The sequence below is a fragment of the Argentina anserina genome, chromosome 3, assembly GCF_933775445.1.
Source record: "Argentina anserina chromosome 3, drPotAnse1.1, whole genome shotgun sequence".
NCBI lineage: Eukaryota > Viridiplantae > Streptophyta > Magnoliopsida > Rosales > Rosaceae > Argentina > Argentina anserina.
The window spans coordinates 3,235,557-3,256,181 of NC_065874.1; the positions used below are offsets into that span (position 1 = coordinate 3,235,557).

Below are 20,625 nucleotides of genomic sequence, written 5' to 3' on the forward strand. Positions count from 1 at the left end.
CCTTGTAAGTTTGAGGTCCCATTGGACCTACGCACTATATCATTGAGACATATATGCTGTATATATCTATGCGCACTTAACTGATCGAAGTGGCAGGATGTATATTTATGTTAGAGCAAAATGATTTGGAAGAGCGTGTAACTTGTCAATAAGGGGACCTGCTCGATCGAACACCAAATCTATAAAGAGATATAATCATCCAAAGTCCAAACAACAAATAGTGTTTGCATGATTGTACATGTAAAACTGTGTTGTTGGTTGCCGAGAAAGTTTAATTTGTTTGCCTTTAGTACGACTAATACTACTCCACCACCCACCATCTGCATCGGCAAAAAGCTGAAAAGCTGCACCCTTAGAAAGGTTTTGATCGATTCATGTCAAAGCCAGGAAAGAAAAGAAGAAGAAATCATAACCAGAAATGGGTGATCCCACAGCGTTGGCTCCAAATTAGTTTCCGAACGCCGTAATCACCTACATATCAGTAAATAATTGATCTAATTGAGGTTCCAAAGTCAGAATTTCATAACCTTTTTAAATTTCTTATATGAACGACTCGAAGGCTCGAAGCAAACATTTGTAAATTGTAATTATTGCATCAAGGGCATAAACTAAGGGTTGGACCCATCTCCCTCTCAAAGATGTCTCCACGATTTGAGTCACCGCCCTATTTTCAATGTCTTGCATTTTTTGCTCTTGAGTCTTGACTATATATGCATTCCTATATCAGTTCCTCTGCAATGTGTCTTCCTTTTATTTACAGTGTCCGGCCTAAACAGTAAACACTTACAATCCAAACGTACAGTATTCTCTAATTACCCAACCACAGAAAAACTGCTTTCTCTAACCTTAATTCCTGACTAATCCGATGCGTGTATTTGTCTGTTTACTTTATTTAGTTGAAAATTATAAACTAATTTGTATACATGTTGGTGATATAACAAATAAGATCGATCGACTGTTCTTTTGCAGGATCACGTACACTCAATTATGATTAGCATCCGATGCAAAACATCTAAATCCAAAGTCTAGTTTCAAGTAGTCCAGTGATATAAAAGTAATCTATTTTCATTGAAAAAAAGAGTAGTATATATGCATGTTAGAATTAGGGTTTCCCCAAAAGAATGAAGATGTGTTCTGTTACTACACGGGTTTAATATAAAAGGACGACTTCCACTTACAAATTATTTTATGAACTATTCCATTTTGGATCCATGCATCGATACTGCACTTGAACCAGGAAATCTTGATGTTCGATCTCATGGATACCCCACGATCGCGAGATGATTCAGAATCGACCATTTCCAAATTCAACCCAGTAAAAAGAAGTTATGTTAACATATTTACTCACGATGATCATGAATCCTTGTCATTATTTAGTCAGGAGTTTTTACATGCATTAAATTTTTCACAGCAAGATTAAGGAATAATTGTACTATATTCCTGCGACTTTTCGTGTGGCCATTCATGTAGATGAGGATAAAGGAAGGATGATAGAGACATCGATCAGCAACTGTAACCTAATATTGCCCGACTAACAATTTAAACACACAGAGTTCAAGGGGAAACAAACAGTGACAACCATAAAATAATTAGACTAGGATGTGTATTATTGGTCGTTAAGACTTATTATAATATGGTGGGATGAATGGAACGATCATGGCTCGGATAATGTTTGATTGTATCAAATAAAAAAAAGGTTTGATTGTAAACTTTTTACCAAGTGCAGTTACTACTCTTAACTAAGGGTGGAAATCGATTCGTACTTTCGTAGCAGTGTAAACCCTAATCCGTTGTCAATGTTATGAAATTAGAGTATCATCGAGCAATTTTCAAACAATAATGGGTAAGGTAGCTCAAATTCAGATAGTCCATCCTCTGCCTGAAAAGTTCATCTCATCTGCGATATCCCGTGGCTTGAGACAATTCTTCTGCGACAATTTGACAGGGGCATTCTTTTTCGCCGCCGCGATTCTCTTTTCTTCAGCCTCGAACAAGATTTTGCAATCGATTTCAAAGTCGTTGATGCTCCCACTGGTTCGATAGGCCACGAAAAGGACAATTCCGGCTTCCAGCAAGATAAGCCCGGCCGACTATCTCCAATGCGTAAACCAGTTTGGAAACCGTCTCGCATTCTCGCTCTCGTTTTCTAGATCTTATGCTTCGTCTGCTCTAGATATTGATAAAATTTAACTGTAAAGAACACTATACAAAAGTGCGTCTAAATTCAAAACTACGTATGTACTGTATATTGTTTAGTTAGACTTTTTATATATAGAAAATTGCATATTACATGCATCACCTGATCACCATAACCGGCCGGATTAGTAAACCTATTACTATTACGAACTTATTGTTCTTTGTCCTAAACGAATTAGACCAAGGCACACCGAGAACAATTCTCTAAAACCCCTCATAAATATTCAAGCATTTATATATCTACCGTGATAAATATCAGGTCAGTTAGCATGTCGATCGTTAAGTTAACAGATCAAAGTAGCTAAAAAGATCCCTAATTATTGATACAAAGCAGTTGTTCTCAATGTATCTATATCCCTAATATCTATCGATGATAATTTTAAGAACTACCTGACAAATGTCATATTCTAAATTGAGGGTAATTTAGTTTCGTTAACTTCAAAATGGTACACGACGTCTATAACCCTACTAAATATTTGTACTTGTCATCAACCCTACGTTTGTTGCAGAATTTTCAATCCATTTTGCAAGGGTCATTGTGTCTTTCCACTTCTCCAACCAATTCAATGTGTCGTCTGTGTACACTGCGCAAGTATATCAAAATCCCTCACAAACCAGAGAACATGGTGGAGACCATTTTATAATCTCACAATCTCTCCCAACCGAGTTCGGTTCCTTTGAATAATCTAATCTAACCAATTCAAGCACCACTTCAATTTCCTTGTCAACAGAAGCAACTTGGCCTCTTTCAGATTTAATAGCTTCGCTCTATTGCATAGAGAAACCAGATCAATCCCGCTCCCTAAATCATTCTTGAAATAATCAACATACCTCGACTCCAACTCATAGAAGTTGTTTACCACAACCCCGAAGCTCTTGTCTTCCAATTTACCATTGTTATTGGTGAAAATGGGGAGCTGGGACTTCGTCAGTTCGACTCGATCGTGAAGACCAAGGAACACAAATAGCTTCAAAATCGGAACGCACTTTCTCATATGGCCCAAATTGATTGAGATTTTGCATAACATAGCGGGAGAAGAACCCATTCATATTCAAGACAATTCTTGGGATTCTGAGGGAGTCGATGACGTCAGAAGCACAATAGTGAAAGATGTCGATGATGATGAAGTCAAGAGGGTGTTAGGAGAGGAAGTGCTGGAGGGGTTGTTGGAAGACGAAGGTGTCGGTGAAGGGGGTAGGACACATGGAAGTGTTGGGTGGGGTGACGTTGTCTAGGAAGTTGAGGGCTTGGACGGTGATGCGACAGTTGAAGGTTTAGTCGCAGTGGATAAAGTTGCAGATGTGGACACGAGAGAGGTGGAGAGGATGGTGGACACAATTACCGTTGCAAAATATATGGAAAATTATGAAACAAACAGAGGGGTTAATGGCAGGTAATATTAGGTAGAAATTTAGACGTCATGTAATGTTATGAATAGGACCGAGCATTTCATCTCGTAATCCCGATCCCAATCCGATCATGTCCCTAAATTCGTCGAGACGAGACGTGATCTATGTTTCAAATATGCATATCCCGTCTTGTCCCGATCCTGTTTTGAAATAACAGGACGGGATCGATATTAGCTTAATAAGGCCTGTTCAAACTCGTCCTGTCTTGAATTAATATGAAACTAAAATTATAATGTGGTTTCATCTCAACTGTTAAATTCATTAAAAAATATTAGGTTAACAACAACTACAACCCCCGTAAGAGTTTATTTTTCTTCTATAACCATTAGGTAAACCATTGTTAATTAAGTTATATAGTTTTGATTGATGATTTAGTAATTGATTTAGCTTAAAATATGCATATAAAGTTAATTAGCATTTAGAATTGAACTTGTAACAGAGTATATGATAATTAATTAATTATTTATTTTTATCATGAGATAATAATTGCATTGTTTGATAAGTCATGTTTTAGTTCCGAACTCTTCCTGATCCTGAACATGATACGGGTCTAACGGGATCATTTTTAAAAACATCTAATTTTGACTGATCCCGTCCCTTATTTTAAATTACAGGACAAGTCAAAAATTCACCCAACCCCGGCTTGTCCCGGCTCAATGCCCGGCCATAATTTTAAAGTAAAATTACTCTCTATTTAAAGTGAGGCATTTATCGAGCATGGTTCTTAAAATTTTCACTATCTATCTTAATGAATGTGTAAAGTTCTACATCTTTTCCTTGTACATTTGTAATTAAACAGAGTACTAGTTATGTCAGGATCATCATACTGTTAGCTACAGATGTAAACTAGTAATAATTGCATGGATGACGGCACTGGCATAAAATTATTCTACCCATATTTTTCCTTAGATTTGTTTTGGATGATGAGTAGTTTGAGTACCATACCACACATTAGAAACAATATAATACTACGTAGTGCTGATAGTGTCACCATAAATTGAGAGAGAGATCCAGTGGGAAGGGAAGAGGGATTGAGTGTCTGAGAGCTAGCTAACTAAGCTAGGGATAGAAAAAAGACAAACATAAAGCATTTTCAAGGGGTCCATTACATGTCCTCTCAATAGACCCAAAGATGTGATTTCTATCTTTTCCTTCAACACTACACTAATCTATTCTTCTCACACCTCTTGTCTTCTCTTTCTTTCTTCACCTCTTGTCATTCTCCATTTCTTCCCAAACATGTCTGGAGATCATAGACGAAAAAATTCCGTCGAGGCCTCCTCATCACGATCCACTAACGCCGATCATCATCATCCACAACCAAACCCTCAACCGCTCAGCCGCTACGAGTCTCAGAAGCGGCGAGACTGGAACACCTTCGGCCAGTACCTGAAGAACCAGACCCCTCCAGTTTCGATGTCCCATTGCCAGTTCAACCACGTCCTCGACTTCCTTCGCTACCTCGACCAGTTTGGAAAGACCAAGGTGCACTTACATGGTTGTGTCTTTTTCGGGCAGCCCGACCCTCCTGCCCCTTGCACCTGCCCGCTCCGGCAGGCCTGGGGTAGCCTCGACGCCCTGATCGGGCGTCTCAGGGCTGCGTATGAGGAACACGGAGGAGCACCGGAGACAAACCCTTTCGGTAACGGAGCTATTCGGGTTTACCTGAGGGAAGTGAAGGAGTGTCAGGCCAAGGCTAGAGGAATCCCGTACAAGAAGAAAAAGAAGAGGAGGAACAATCAGCTTAAGGCGATTAGTGATGAGGCTAAGGGTTTGAAGCAACTCACTTCTTGATTAGTTCCCTTGGGCTTCTTCAGATCGATCGATGGTAATTTGATTTGGTTTTTACTTGAGTCCTTATATAAAAGGTGATAATTAGTTTTTAGCTAGCTTCTGCTCTAATCTGAATTCCGAAAACTGTTTTATATATGGTAAACTAGCTAGCCGGTTATAGTAATTCAGCAACTTATACTAACAGACACCGATTACTCCTACAGCAGACAATAAATGGGTTCTCAACGAGTAGAATTGTATATAATGTCGAACATAACGAGTAAAATACAGTATACATTGTACTCAGATTCAATTTCATCCGAAAACCCTAACCTAAGAATTAATTAAGAAACCCTCATTATCATCAATTAAGCTGCAGGCGTGAAAGAGATGATGAACTTAGTTAACTAGCTAATTAATTGAGTGGCATCCAATATGATATTTCTTTCTCTGGATCGATCTCAATAGGCAAAATCTCTGTTTTATTTTTGTTCTCACAGTTAATAAATTGACTATTTTCTCATCTCTTGTTGTACTTTCTTCATTTGCATTTAGTTCTTTAATGATACTGTTCGATTTGGTGTCCCTCAGTTACCATGAGCAACAACATATATACAGTGTAGAATACATATTCACATATATACTACATGCATACATGCATATACGTACGTACGTACGCTGCATTCGAGCTGTATATTCACATAGTAAGAACTAACCCACGCAAATAGATGAGATCGACTGAGATGTTCCTAAATTATTTTAACAACACTGATAGATTCTCATCTCTTTGGTAGATATATGAATCATGCATGCAGTGATCGATATATTATAATACCTTTTGTTGTGGTGGAACCAAAACCATATATGTGGAATATGTTTAATATTGTTAAAGGAGATATCACAGCTGCCTTTCGATTCGTAGATTGCTTACTTAAATCACTAATGCGTCCTAAAATCTTTGCCATGATTGCTAGGTAGTTAGGACTTAGGACTGTAAGGAGCGTTTGACACATGTTGATCTTATTCTACTGTATTCTGCACAATCAGGATTCTATATATGGTCATAAAAGAATTCAATTCATCAGGTAGCTATTATATAGTTAAATTTGTTGCTCCCCTACGTATTAGCTAGTTTAGAATTGATCACATATTCAACAGTTTTCAGTTTTACTATTTGCATAAAAATACAAAAAGTTTGAAGTCTCTCCTACATAATTTTTTTTTTGTCAATTCACTTGTAGATGAGTAACTGAATTTAACGTTGTGGCATAAACATAACACAGTTACACAGATATATATATATATATATATATATATATATATAAATAGAATCCAGGCAAGTTAACATATAGAAATAACTCAGATTCTGTTGACTTAATTTCTTAATGACTCAAAGTTTGAGCAATTAATAGATCTATACACCTATAATGACTATAGAATGTACCCTTCCGATCCCCTACTCTCGTTCTTATTCACACAATCACACCTATACCTTATTTGACTAGGAGCTCGAGACATTTGCGATACAATGTTTTTCTGGACGATAACGTATAGGATATGCTTGAAGAATATAGTTTCAAACGACAGTCGACGCATACTTAAATAAGAACCAGTTGATCTTTTGAACTGAAAGACTTCCTAACTATCATCCAATATCACTTCTCATGGAAGCTTTCACAATATATTCATTTGTATGAGCACTGTAGCATCATTCTTTTTATCTTTGGTAAACTTAAGAACTCATAATTGAATTGATCGAGAGTTGTTCAATAGTGGGTTTGAATTTGAATTTATTGAAATTTCTTTTAAACGAACCCTTTTCATTTACAATACCTTCAGTTTTCTTGCCCTTTTGTGGATCTTAATTTGGAACTATATGTCTACTTGTCTAGGATATATGTAGTGGCGGATCCAGAATTCACAATTTGGGGGACTTAAATTTTTTCCTCATCGGCCGAAGTGATAAAAATTTGTAGTGCATAAAATATTCAACTATAATATATTAAATGTATACCTTGCTGATGTGAAAATAACAATCCATTTAACATTTTCATAAGTTTAGTCAATTGTAAAAGGAAATTTTTAGAATTGATTAAAGACTTTAATCAAAATTAATACACAATGAAAATAAAATAGATTAATTACATATTGAAGAAATCAATGAAAATTTTAAGTAATTGGAAAAATAGACACACAAATATATATTTGTTGGGATTTGATCTTGGGTGGGCCTGACAAAACTTCAAAACTAAGCATGCAAAACTACACCCTATGAATATATGACATGTACTTAATTAAGTATATGTAAGTAATTTCCAAATTCTTGGAAGGACTTAGTCCCCCCACCAATGCCCTAAATCCGCCCTGGATATATACCCCATCATCTTCATGGTCTATCGGGTCAATAATTTCCTTTTGTATATTAATTTGGGGTCAGATCTATATAGAATATATATTGCTATATTTCATATAGCTTATGTATTCTGATGGCTTTTTGAAACATATAATTGCTTAATTGAGATTAAGGAATCACAATGGTTATAGACTTATAATTAGATAGAGTATACAAATATATCTTGCAATAAAGTACAATTGTCAGACTTCAGTATTTGCTCCTATGTATTCATGGTCTGTAGTGAAGTAACTACCAGATTAATTGAAGGATGGTTAAGTTATATATATATATATATATATATATATATATATATATATATATATATAGTCCCTATCCAGAGTGAAGGTTCACTCTGAAATTTCAGAGTGAAGTTCCAATTTTGGCACACTTTTCGGTCAAATTTTTTCAGTATAAGTGATTCAATATTTAGGTATGATATTCAAGATCATCTCTACAAAATTTCATCTAATTCGGACATCGTTAAGGTATTGAAATTAGATTAAATCAATGAATGAATTAAAACTGTTCAACGTGAACCGTTCGTGTAAATCTCAATTTTGAAAGCTCAAATCATTGTCAAATTGAATGAAACTTTATAGAGATGATCTTGAATATCATACCTAAATATTGAATCACTTATACTGAAAAAATTTGACCGAAAAGTGTGCCAAAATTGGAACTTCACTCTGAAACTTCAGAGTAAACCTTCACTCTTGATAGAGACTGATATATATATATATATATATATATATATATATATGTCGTTGCTGTAAACATTTTATTGTCCTTCACCCCTTGCTATTAACTACTAATTAGCAATGAGAGTTGAAGACGTTAACACTGTAGTTTTTGTGTGATGTCATTGCAGGATCTCATATATAAAAAGTCATTTGGATGCATGGGATGGATATTTATTGCATGGTCGTAATATTATTTCTTCATCTGGAATTGTGGAAATATGTTATGGCTTATATTAGCTAGCCTAGCTCTAAATAATCTCTACCACGTACTACAACTAGCTAGCTAGTTCAAATCCTACTTGTATTACTTTCTAAGTTTTATGTAGCTGCAATCAATCTAGTACACATCTTGTAAGTTAATTTCGACTAGGTACAATTACCCAGACATTTCCAAAGCTTACCAAACAGTATGCTATATCTGTCTAGCTCTGTATTACAGATAGCTCCCATAAAACAGGTGAACGATCGATCGTACGTACGTGCTGTTTCTCTTATATTTTCAACGACATATATAAGATGTTAGTTGACATCACAAATTTACTGCTATTATATTCTGCAATTTATATATATGTCTGATCGAGATCTTGGTGCAGAATCAAGTAATACTGTTCAATTTAGTTTCTGATCGAATAGTAGGAAAGATGAGAAATGGATAAAAAAATTATTGTCATGCAAGCTACATATATAATGATGGCAAGTTGCGGTTCGACAAGAAGCGTACGTCTATAGAAATTCCACAGTCCTTCCTTGGTAGGAATATCGATCCCTTTGCAAGTTTGCATCCTCACATATCCACTCTCTGCCCATCCTGTTCCCCATGAATGAACTCTTCGGTCTTCACCAGCCAATCCTTAATCCCATCATCACTAGATAAAATTAAAAGGCGGATGTACTTGCATCGATGGCAAGTTGGCGACAGAAACAGGCATGGCGGGTAATTGGTGACTGCCTGCATCACAGCATCAGAGATTTCTCCACGTCGTTTTAGACACAGCCTTGGGACTTTGGTGGAGGCTAGCTAGCTACTGCTTGGGATGTAGCATTCTGAGTTTTGCTACTTCTGTCTACACCCTGTAGGGGTGATAATTGGCTTCAGTTGTTAGGCCCTTATTTCTCTGGATGAAGTGGAAGACAGTACTCTCCAAGTGTCCATTAGACCACCTTTACAATCTTGATCTCCGAGTCCAGTGTCACAATTCACAGCTTCTTGCACTAATAGAGGAATCAAGGTCATCTCCAGTAGGACATGGCTATAATTTAGCCTTTTAAAATATTATTTTATTTATTAAAAAATCAGTACACCATTTCTAGTAAGAAAAGAATAAATTTTAACACTTTCAAATATTTTATGAATTTGTAAATTTATTATAAAATGATTTAATTCAAATTACAATGAATTTGTGTTAAGCTAATTTTTAAGGTGTATGTTTGGTTGGGCATTCCTATATGATTTCATTGATAATATTTTGACATGATTGAATCAAACTAAAAATAATAATTGATCATTTTGATATATGTAACTTTTATTAAAATTTTAAATAATTTGAAAAGTTAACTATTTGATTTTAGACCAAAAAAATAACAACATGAATGTACATTAGTCATATTCAAAATCCAAGCTATACATATAATTATGTATAATTGCAATGTTTTTACAAATTATATTTGTAAATAGAGGTTTATGTCATTAATATTATGACACTTCTCTTTATATACACAACCCAATTGTACATGATTTTTTTTTAAATCTAATTTGGGACCACCAATTGGTTTGGCTTGGGCTAACCAAAGGGCTAAGTTTGACCCCTTTTAAGACACTTAGTTGGAAGCGATAATCTTGGACTTGGAGTCAAGATTCTGGAATTTAACTTTGTTCAAGACCCCAAGCTGTAACTTCTGACTTCTGAAGTCAATGTTCAGTGATAAAAATACTATAACGTACTACATTTTCTCTATGGAGAAACATAGGGATATCGGAGACTCAGAGGTAAAGCTAGTTTTACTTCATGAGTTAGTGTGGTTCCAGGCATATAAACATGTACAATGTAGTAGACCTGTAGTTATCAACTGCTTTAAAAGAGCATATACATAATCATGTACAGTTATGATCACCCAAGAGGCAGATGGTGCCATGAGAATTGGTTATCATCTCATGATCTCGGATTCTCAGTGTCACTCTCATCAGGCAATGTCAATTTACCATCAGGAATAACCATTTCAATAATTCTTCAAAAAAATTATTAAATTGGAGATCATTGACATTTGATAGCTACACAAAGCATTTGTAACTTCTAAACACCAATGCTAGTTATGCTACTGTAAGAGAAAGAGAAGAAATGGAAAGAAGGTACAAATCATCACAGGCTTGAGCAATATCTAACAACAGGAACTAACATTGGTGGTATTACTAGTTTACCAACTACATGTTAAAGCTGAAACCATGCTGTCCCGGATGCATCACTTCCCTAGCCTACTCTTCTGTATTGCGAAGAAACCATATTGTTCTTAAATACAGCTAAAAAATTACAGCGGAAAAAAGGCAAGTTCATTGGACCAGTCTGAGGCTAAGTACAACTGCCACAGACCCAACATGAAAATAATAAGTAGAAGGAACAAGAGCCATGTTAAGAAGAACCAAAGTCGCTTAGGAGTGCTGTGCCAGAAGCTTTTTCTAAGGCCAGTATCAGCTGGAACAATATGTACTTAATCAAGAAGATACTACATATGCTTCGCATGTACCATTACAGCTCTCTTGCACATGGTTAGCTATAAATATCTGCAAAACAGAACCACAGAACTGATCTCAGATAATCTACAGCACAACAACGCAAAGGAACGGATATGCAAACCAGAGTATCAACAAGCTAGTCCTTATTATAATGGAGAGTCTTGTCAAACAGTAATCCTTAAGTAGGTGAATTACTACTCACATACATCAATCCTTAATGATACTCTTCATCAATGGCATGCTCAATAGTTTTCCTACTGATGGCAAAATTCTAAAACCTCGTTTAAAACACATCTTTTGAGTTATGACCTATTTCAACATCGACTCATTTCTTGTTGTCTTGTAAGTTCTCACATCAGAAAGCTTTTACTATATAATATATATGGCTGTGAACATCTCAATTTACAGACTTTAACATCCCCTGAACTTCAACAAACAAAACTATTATCATGAATCATACTATAAAACTAAGAGGATGTAAGCGAATGCCATATAGAGTGATCAAGCTGAATCCCAATCCCTAGCCACCTTAATTTGGACTCTACAGGGAAGATATGTTTGTGCTGAGGAATGCTCAGGTCTCTCTTCTCAGATAGCAAACTGCTTTCTTGTATAATCAACATTTATCATAGGATAAATATTAATGTCTCCAAGGCATCAGTTATTAGTACCTCAATAAGTTTAAGTCCCATTTCCAAAACCTTTTTCTGACACAAGAACAGGTGAATTAAGGCCGATTAATTTAGATGTATAAGAATTAAAAGAAAATATTGTGAAGAGGATAAACATTAGAAGCTTGACTTGTAATAAAAGCAAATCGAATAAACATAAAATCATATTATCACGTCCTGGACATAAAATGAACTGCAGATAATTTTTAGTTGAAGACATTCAGATTGAAAAGGATGAAGCAAAACAGCAAACAAGCTAATAGACTAAGAGGGAATGAATTATGCATCCTGCACCTATCCGAGGATATCCCAAGATGTAAGCAAATTCCGAGCCAATTCAATCCAATCTAAAAATTAACCTTGTAATTACATATATAATAAAGAAAACCATTTAGACTATAAACAGAGAAGAGACAACAACTTCTTCAAATTGGACAAGCAATTTATCATAAAACAAGCGAGACAGATCATCTCCAAAGGTGGGTAAGATAACAACAAATGAGATGATCAAATAGTCCTGATGTCAAATACATCTATCGAACTCTTTCCTGGGCTTACTAACAGAATTTGAGTATTGAGTATGTATAAGCAAAAGAAAATTCAACTTCTCTGCGTTTTCTTTTGTCACAAAACAGCTAGGACCTTACTGGTACCCAACTAAGAGCCCTATTTGAGTTCCTAAAGCAGGGTGACACAGATTTTTAATTAACAAGTGCTTTAAAACGAAACCCTTTGACATCAGTACAAACACATCTCCTGAGTCGTAGTGAAGCTGTATTAGCTAGTCAATGAACTTATATACAATTGCCACACCACACAGCCATGTAAAGCATTGCTCAAACCACAAATGTCCAATCTATTTAAGCCAATAAATTATTCAATTCTCAAACTAAAGCATATAATTAATCATCCAACAAACCCAAAAAACTAACGAAATCGATTCTCCACAGAACAAATCACAACAACAATTCTATAACATAGAGAAGAAAGGTGACAGATTCGGCAGCTCACCATTAGAGCTGGGCCGCTTGCCGTGCTTGATCCGCTCCAGCTGGACCTGTGTGTCCATGAACATCTTCATTCTCTGAACCTCTAAATCCTTAGCAAACTGCATCCTCTGCTTTTCCAACTCCACCATCTGCCTCAACTTCTCAGCCTCCACTCTCTGATACACCTCCCCAAACCTCTCTATTGCCTTCGCCAATCTCTTCAACCCTTCTCCTCCTACTGCTCCTCCGCCGCCGCCGCCAATCTCGCCGTCGCTCTCCCTCTCCACCTCCACCTCCGCCTCCTCATCTCCGTCGTCGTTATCTTCCTCATCCTCCTCATCCTCGTCGTCGTCGTCGTTCTCCGCCGCGGCCGCAGCAGCCACGGCGGAGTAGTTCATCCTAAAGAACCCCTCGTTCAGCGCCGCCGCGGACGCCGACCTCTTCTGAGGCAGCGAGACGGCGGTGACGACCGGCCTCGCCGGAGACGGCTTCCTGTACGCCAGCGGGAGCGGGACCGCGACCGGCGGGGAAGGCGAGAGCGACGGCGACGGCTTCTTGACGCTGGATCCGATCAGAGAATCAAGCCGGTCGAAGAAAGGCCAGGTTGAATTCAAGCCTGTAGAAACCCTACCTTTCTCGACCTTGTACTTCTTCTTGATAGTGTCGATTCGGTTCTTGCACTGCACATCGGTGCGGTGAGTCTTCTTGGTGTGGCCGTGGAGAGCGTTGACGGCGTCGGCGACGTCCTGCCAGTCCTTCTGGCGGAGGTTGCCGCGGTTGAGCTCGACGTAGCGGCGGCCCCAGGCGTCGATGAGAGTGGAGGTGGCGTCCTCGCTCCAGCAGTCCTCGCGGACCGGCATGGGCCTAGGGTTTGAGGAATTGGGGGTGGCGGTTGACGGCGTTAGGGATTCCGTTAGGTCGCCCATCGGGGACGGAGCTGGGAAAAATTAGGGAGAGGGGTTTGGGTTTGTGGTTGGTTTTGAGGAGAGAGAGAGAGAGAGAGTTATGAGGGGGGTTGCGTCGGTGGGAGGGAGAGCGCCGGCCGAATGAGCCGCGAGTGTAGGAGGCAGATCGCCGGGATGAGCGCATGAGTCGATGCCATTATTTTGCTTTTGTGCGTGGCTTATTTTACCGGGCTCGGCTCGGTCCGCTTCCCAATTACCTACCGGAATAATTGGTTTTTTGTTTTACCGTTCTTGATTATATTACACGGGCAAAAAGTTACTTTTCGGATTTTCCCCATGGGACAAAAGTAAGAACCTGATTTTACTTCTACTATAATCAGATGGTTCCACCTCCTTAAGCTTTTTTAAATTGGATTTTGATGGTTCCGTTTCAGCAATCCAAAGCTGCACGTTGGTTTTGGACTTGATCCGAGTCATTAAATTGTCGGATTTTGAGCCAGATTACTTCTTGTTACGGGAGAATATTTCCTTGTATATTCACAGTGTATTTTGTTATAATTAGAATAATGTAGGTAAGAAATGTTATGTAATTCCATGTATATAAACGTTACCGAACATCACCTTATCTTAGTTATAAAAAGAATACATGGGATAAGGCTAAAACCAAAACTCACAAAGATAAGGCTTGTAAAAACAGAGTTTTCTGTTTCACTCCCCTAAATGCCTTTTAAGAAATCAGAATTTAGAAATCTAGGAATCAATCACATAAATGAAGTCGTAAGGAAGCTAGATTTTTCTGACTGAATTGCAGCATGGATATTATCAAGAGATCGACCTGGACATTTGAACAACATACGTGAATTATAAGCAACCATCTTTTATTTTCAATGAAGATATGCAACCATCTCTTCAATAATAGGATCTGTTTTTTATATCGTATTTATTATATATTGGAAACTTGATGTTGTAATCTCGTGTGTTCATATATATATATATATATGATTCATATATATATATATATAATTCATATTCATAGTTGATGGAGCTTAAAGTGTAAGAGATGAAGACGGAAATCAAATCAAAGATCAAACAGAAAAATGATTTCCTAATCAGAGACGTAGAGCATTGGATTCAAGGTCTCCTTGCTACCATATAGACTTCATTATGATATTCTTGAGCATATATTTTTAATTACTTTATTTACACACACATATATATATATATATATATATATATATATATATATATATGGTAGTTTACATATATGGTTGCTAGGGTTTAGATGGTAAGTATTGGTTGCTAGGGTTTAAATGGTAAGTGTTGGTTGCTAGGGTTTAGATGGTGTATACCTATGCATGTACGGAGAGAGCTAGTTGTCCTATATATATATAAGGAAACACATTCTTTGGTTGGAAAATGTTTTTGAAGTTAATTAGGATTGTTTTTGCATGATATATTATTTAATTCTTTCCTAAGTGCACTCACGGTTTTTTTTGGTAAGTTTGTTAAGAAATTTAACCCTAGCTAGGTGGTGGAGCCGTGCATGATATATTTTCTTTTTTGTAGGAGATATGCATTAAGTAAGGGGGAGAAGTCTCTTATCTTATAAATAGACATTTTCAGAAATTGTAAAGGAGAGAGATTTGAAGCATATAGAATGTTAGCCCGGAATGATGAAGCATATAAACTCCTATATCTCATATATGATGTAGTGCTCATTATAATAGAGCTTCTCACAAGTTAGCCCGGAATGCTAGTAAAGAGGTCATGTTAGTATCTCTATTTGTAAAAGCTCTAATCTTAGTTGCATCATTTATATTTGATTGTGTGCTTAACCAAACTATTGATTCTTATTTGCATTGTTGCACTTAAGAATCAATGATCTTTCTGATTCACTCAAAATATGTGGACATGTTGGAAACGTTCATTTATCTCACGTCCATTATATAAATATGCTTATGAGAAAACAATTATGGTAGATCGAGGAGGAAAATTGGAGGAAGAGATTATTGCTTAGTGTGTTTATCATGCATCTCTATTTTACATAATTATTGTTTAATCGTTCATACATATGTCTATGTAATATTAAGCATCTACGATTGAGAGAATAGAGAGAAACACAGAAACTTGGGAAAAACAGTTGTTGCATTAGCTAGTGTCATAGTTTTATTCTGTGTTGATTATATTAATTGAGAATTCATTGTATTTTGTATCTTGTCTATGAGTTACATATCACATGCATAAATCGTTCATGCATTTAGATTAAATCATTCATTCATCTCATGAACATAAACAATGGTGAGGTTCATTAAGAATGAATCAAGTCCTATGTGGCAAGGAGACGTGTGTCTCAACTCAAGACCTTAGTGGCAAGAGATCTTAGTGACTCATTGAAGAAGACCCTAGTATCAAGAGATCTTAGTGACTCCATTGAAGAAGACCTTAGTGGCATAGTCGATATGTGTGACGACAATAAACCTTGTGGCATCGACGATCTGAGTGAGGTCGATCATCCATGTGTTTACGATCTTAGTGAGGTTGTATCAACACTTGAAGCAACGATCTTAGTGAGGTTGTTTCAACACTTGATTGTGACTATCAAGTGAGAAGTATTTTACTTTTTAGAACTATATTATCATAAATTAAGGTGTAATATTTGTAATATGAATAGTTCAAAAGAAAAGTGAAATTCTTCTATATTTTCTGATGCTTGTTGTAATAACCCTCGTTTTCAAACAATATTTGAAAATTGAATTTAATATTATTAAGTTGTGAAATTTAATTAGAATGGATGTGATTGGTTACGACGTTATGAAACGAGTAACGGATACGTTATCGGAACGTTTAATTCGAAAAAAAACGTTACGTTTCCGAACGTTTATATCGACTTTTAATCCGTTGCTCGGTTTCGAAAACTTTCTTCACGGAAGTTGTAGAGCTCGTTAATACGAGTTCGCGGATATGTGACGCGTTCGAAACGGACATCGTACGTGAAAGTTATTCGCGTCGGAAGTTAGTTTCCGATTTGGAAACTAGTATAAAAAGGAGTTTTTTGTTAACTAGGGTTTCCATAACAGGAAACCCTTTCACACCCGCCGCTCTCTCCCTCGAACTCTCTCTCTCTCGACATTCTCTCTCTCCCCGAGCTCTCTCCCTTTCCCCCTTTCAACGCCGGCGATCTCGTCGACCAGGCCACCGTGGGTCACACCGCCTAGCCTAGGAGCACCGCACGGCTCTCCTCTCCAAACCCCGAGCACGACATCGCCTCCCTTGCCGCCGTGAGGCCTACACGACGTCACCAAGACCCTGCAACTCGTCGCCGCTCGGCTCCGGCAACGCTAGGACTAGGAGGAGGGTAGCTTGACGTCGATTCTCGCCCTTCACACCCCTTCAATCGGATTTGGGGCCAAATCTCACGATTCAAATCCTTCCCGAGGAATCGAAGCACCGCCGACAAATCCGAGCTTTCCAACGTCAATCGGAGGTTCTAGCTTCGATTTAAGGTATGGTTTGTAGTGATTGATGGTTGATTGTGATTGTTAGACAGTTTTGGGATCGAATTGAGGAGTTTGGAGGTGTGGGAGGAGGAGGAGTTGCCGCCGCCTAGAGGCGGCGCGTGGGAGTGAATAGGGTGGCGTAGGGACTGCCTAGCACCGTAGGAAGATAGAGGAGGAGGAGGGGGAGAGGTTGGGCACGGCGGTGGCGTCACACGCTCCGTGGTTAGCCTCGGCGCGTGGGCCCCACGCGCGGCCGGCCGGAGGTGGCGCGTGTGCCACACGCGCCGCCGTGTGAGGTGGTGTAATTAGTTTTGACTGAAGGGGTATTTTGGTAAATTACTGTGTTACGGTAAATGTAAATGTAATTTTTATTTACTATGGTAAATGTAATTAAGTTTTACCTACGGTAAATGTAATTATAAATTACTTTCAGTAAATGTAAAAAGTAATTTGTAAAAGGGTAATTTAGTAAATTTTATTTACTGAGTTGTAATTACATTTTAATCGTACGTATACGTACAGAAATACGTATTAATATTTATACGTACAGAAATACGTATTTAATATTTATACGTACAGAAATACGTATTAATATTTATACGTACAGAAATACGTATTAATATTTATACGTACAGAAATACGTATTAATACTTATACGTACAGAAATACGTATTAATATTTATACGTACAGAAATACGTATATAGTATTTATACGTACAAAAATACATATATAGTACTTATACGTACAGAAATACGTATTAATTGAGTATTGTACAGTAACCGTGAATAGTGAACAGTGAACAGTATCTTCGTATAAACCAAATTGCTGAACAGTAACCGTTTATTGCTGTTTTGGCATTTAAAGGTTTACGAAACGATTCTAAATTCTTTTCTTATCTTTTCAAGGTGATCATTAAATCGAGGAAAGGAATTATATTCGGAATTGTGGGATTACGCTCAAGTCAATAAGGTGAGTAAAATCTCACTGAATTTACGAATCTACCCTCGTGGTGATTCAACATTTTGCAAGTGTGTTTATCAAATGAATTATAACATGTATATAATTTAGTGGACTACATATATATAGTATAATGGTAATAGGTACAATATATATATATAGTTCATTAAATTACGTACTGTTATTAATGCATTAAAAATAGTCATTTCGGTGACGGAAAATTGAGCATGAGTATGTGAGAATATTGTACGTAATTCTTCAGTTGTTTATGAAATATGACATGTATAGGATATAGTGAACTATATATATATTGTATAAATGGTAATAAATACGAATATATATAGTTTGCTATATAATATACTGTTATGATTTTTATTGTGGTGATATCGTGAAAGTTTTAAAACGTACAATATGATGTGTGATAATTGTACGTGATTTTTAACATTGTGATTGTTAAAATGTGAATTGTCTTCGGACCTGATTTTGGTACAATATGATGTGAGATTATTGTACGTGTTTGGGCAAGTCGAAACCTAGCCTTTGGCCGGGCGAAAGTTACGATACAGTTAGAGCTCTAGTCTGTCTGCCTTAGTACTGCATGCGAGGTAACGGGTGGTTATCTGCTCATGGGTACTCGGTGTATTTGGATGTTGGGTAGCGGGTGGCTATCCAATGTCAACGGTGTATTACGAGAGGGGTAACAGATGTGTACCAGCGTTCTTGGTACCCGTATTATAAATGCATTGGGTAACCAGAAGGGTTACTTAATTTCCTCATGAGCTTTTTATTTCATATTTCTTTGGGTCAACCAGATGGGCTGACCATTGGCTCATGGGGGCATTTATATTTGTTGTTTTGTGATCTTTCGTATATTTTGATATGCGAACTGTATTGTGATTTTACTCATACAAGCTATAAGCTTACCGGGTTTGTGTTTACAATCCCGGTGCACCAATTCGATGGTGTAGGGGATCATTCTGCAGGTGCTGATTAGTGGGAGTTGAGTGACGACTACAGAGGCTTGAAGTCGTTCTTATCCTACTTGTGGTGAGGTTTAGCCCGGGTTTGTGTGTGAGATGTTGTGTAATTTCATTTGTGAGATTTGTGAGGATTATTACATTTCCATTTTATGTATGGATTATAAATTTGGTTTGTAATAATTGGTTGACTGAGTTGTATTGAGAACTCAGAATTGATCCGCTGTTACACTTTAATGATTTCGAGTTATTTGAGATTATTTGGTGTTTAACGACTTTAGAATTTTGGGTTTTAAAGCTCGAAATTTTGGGGTCGTTACACTTGTACTATTTACGTTCTATCTTGTATTTTCAGAGACAGTGAAGTTTCAATTTTGTCACACTTTTCGTTCAAATTTATTCACCATAAATGATTTAATATTTAGGTATGTTATTCAAGATCATCTCTACAAAATTTAATCTAATTCAGACATCGTTAATGTATTAAAATTAGATTAAATCAATGAATGGATTAAAACTGTTCAACATGAACCGTTCGTGTAAATCTCAATTTTAAAAGCTCAAACCATTGTCGAATTAGATGAAACTTTGTAGAGATGATTTTGAATAACACACACACATATATATATATATGAGATTACAAAATCAAGTTTCCAATCTATAATAAATACGATATAAAAAACAGATCCTATAATATAATACAGCTAATCACATTAATTCATATCATTATCAAAACTGATGCAAGAATTTATACTTTATATCCAAGGTTTTAGCATATTTTTATTCTTGTTCATTAACCTAAATGTGACTGGTTTGTTATGAGTCCATTATGATGAAGATAACCTATCGGAGATATGATAACTATGGTAGACTACAGGTCTACAGGTAAATAAGAATACAAATTCTGCAACTCTTTGTATTAATTATCATATACCTGTGTTTTTGTGTATGTCTCAAATTGAGTGGTCTGTGGATTTTTTTTTTTTATAAAAGTCGATGTGGTAAAGCGCATGAAGGAGATAACAATTGTTTTGGAAACTCCTCACAGCAGGATTTGGAAGCTGAAGAAGTATTTTTCGAGGGAAACAATGAGGCATCCAGGATATATTCTGGAGCATCATCAGACCTTTATACTTGAGAATAATACTCAAAACTTAAGGAAGCTAGACTATGAGTATTAGCCTGTCTAGGTACATGACTGGCTCCAACGCTAGGGAAAGAAGCTATGAAGTCCTGAATAAGGGACTAAAGGGAGGGCATGCACAGGGGAGAGATCAGAGCTGGCAGAAGAAACAGCTAGGACTGCCATCATATATGCAATTACTCCACACGCAAATCGGTAACTTGAAGGGCCTGCACAAAGCTGAAAGAATTCAAGGTAAGTTT

The 20,625-nt window shown here is 36.9% G+C and overlaps 2 protein-coding genes across 2 annotated transcripts; one reads left to right on the forward strand and one right to left on the reverse strand.

The window, feature by feature from the left end:
- Positions 1-4,769: 4,769 nt before the first annotated feature.
- Positions 4,770-8,982, forward strand: LOC126786148 (protein LIGHT-DEPENDENT SHORT HYPOCOTYLS 10-like). The gene is made up of 2 exons (XM_050511885.1): positions 4,770-5,434; positions 8,643-8,982. Exon 1 carries the CDS (start codon positions 4,846-4,848, stop codon positions 5,398-5,400), a length of 555 nt encoding a protein of 184 aa, XP_050367842.1. The 5' UTR covers positions 4,770-4,845; the 3' UTR covers positions 5,401-5,434; positions 8,643-8,982.
- Positions 8,983-10,868: 1,886 nt separating this feature from the next.
- LOC126786145 (trihelix transcription factor ENAP1-like) lies at positions 10,869-14,016 on the reverse strand. Its single transcript, XM_050511883.1, has 2 exons — positions 12,925-14,016; positions 10,869-11,290 (listed from the first exon to the last, which is right to left on the reverse strand). The coding sequence occupies exons 1-2, from the start codon at positions 13,826-13,828 to the stop codon at positions 11,277-11,279; spliced, it is 918 nt and encodes a 305-aa protein (XP_050367840.1). The 5' UTR covers positions 13,829-14,016; the 3' UTR covers positions 10,869-11,276.
- Between the last annotated feature and the right edge of the window lie 6,609 nt (positions 14,017-20,625).

Bases quoted from the DNA above. Each gene is read 5' to 3' on its own strand.
- LOC126786148 (XM_050511885.1), top strand. From the start codon at position 4,846: ATGTCTGGAGATCATAGACGAAAAAATTCCGTCGAGGCCTCCTCATCA.
- LOC126786145 (XM_050511883.1), bottom strand. From the start codon at position 13,828: ATGGGCGACCTAACGGAATCCCTAACGCCGTCAACCGCCACCCCCAAT.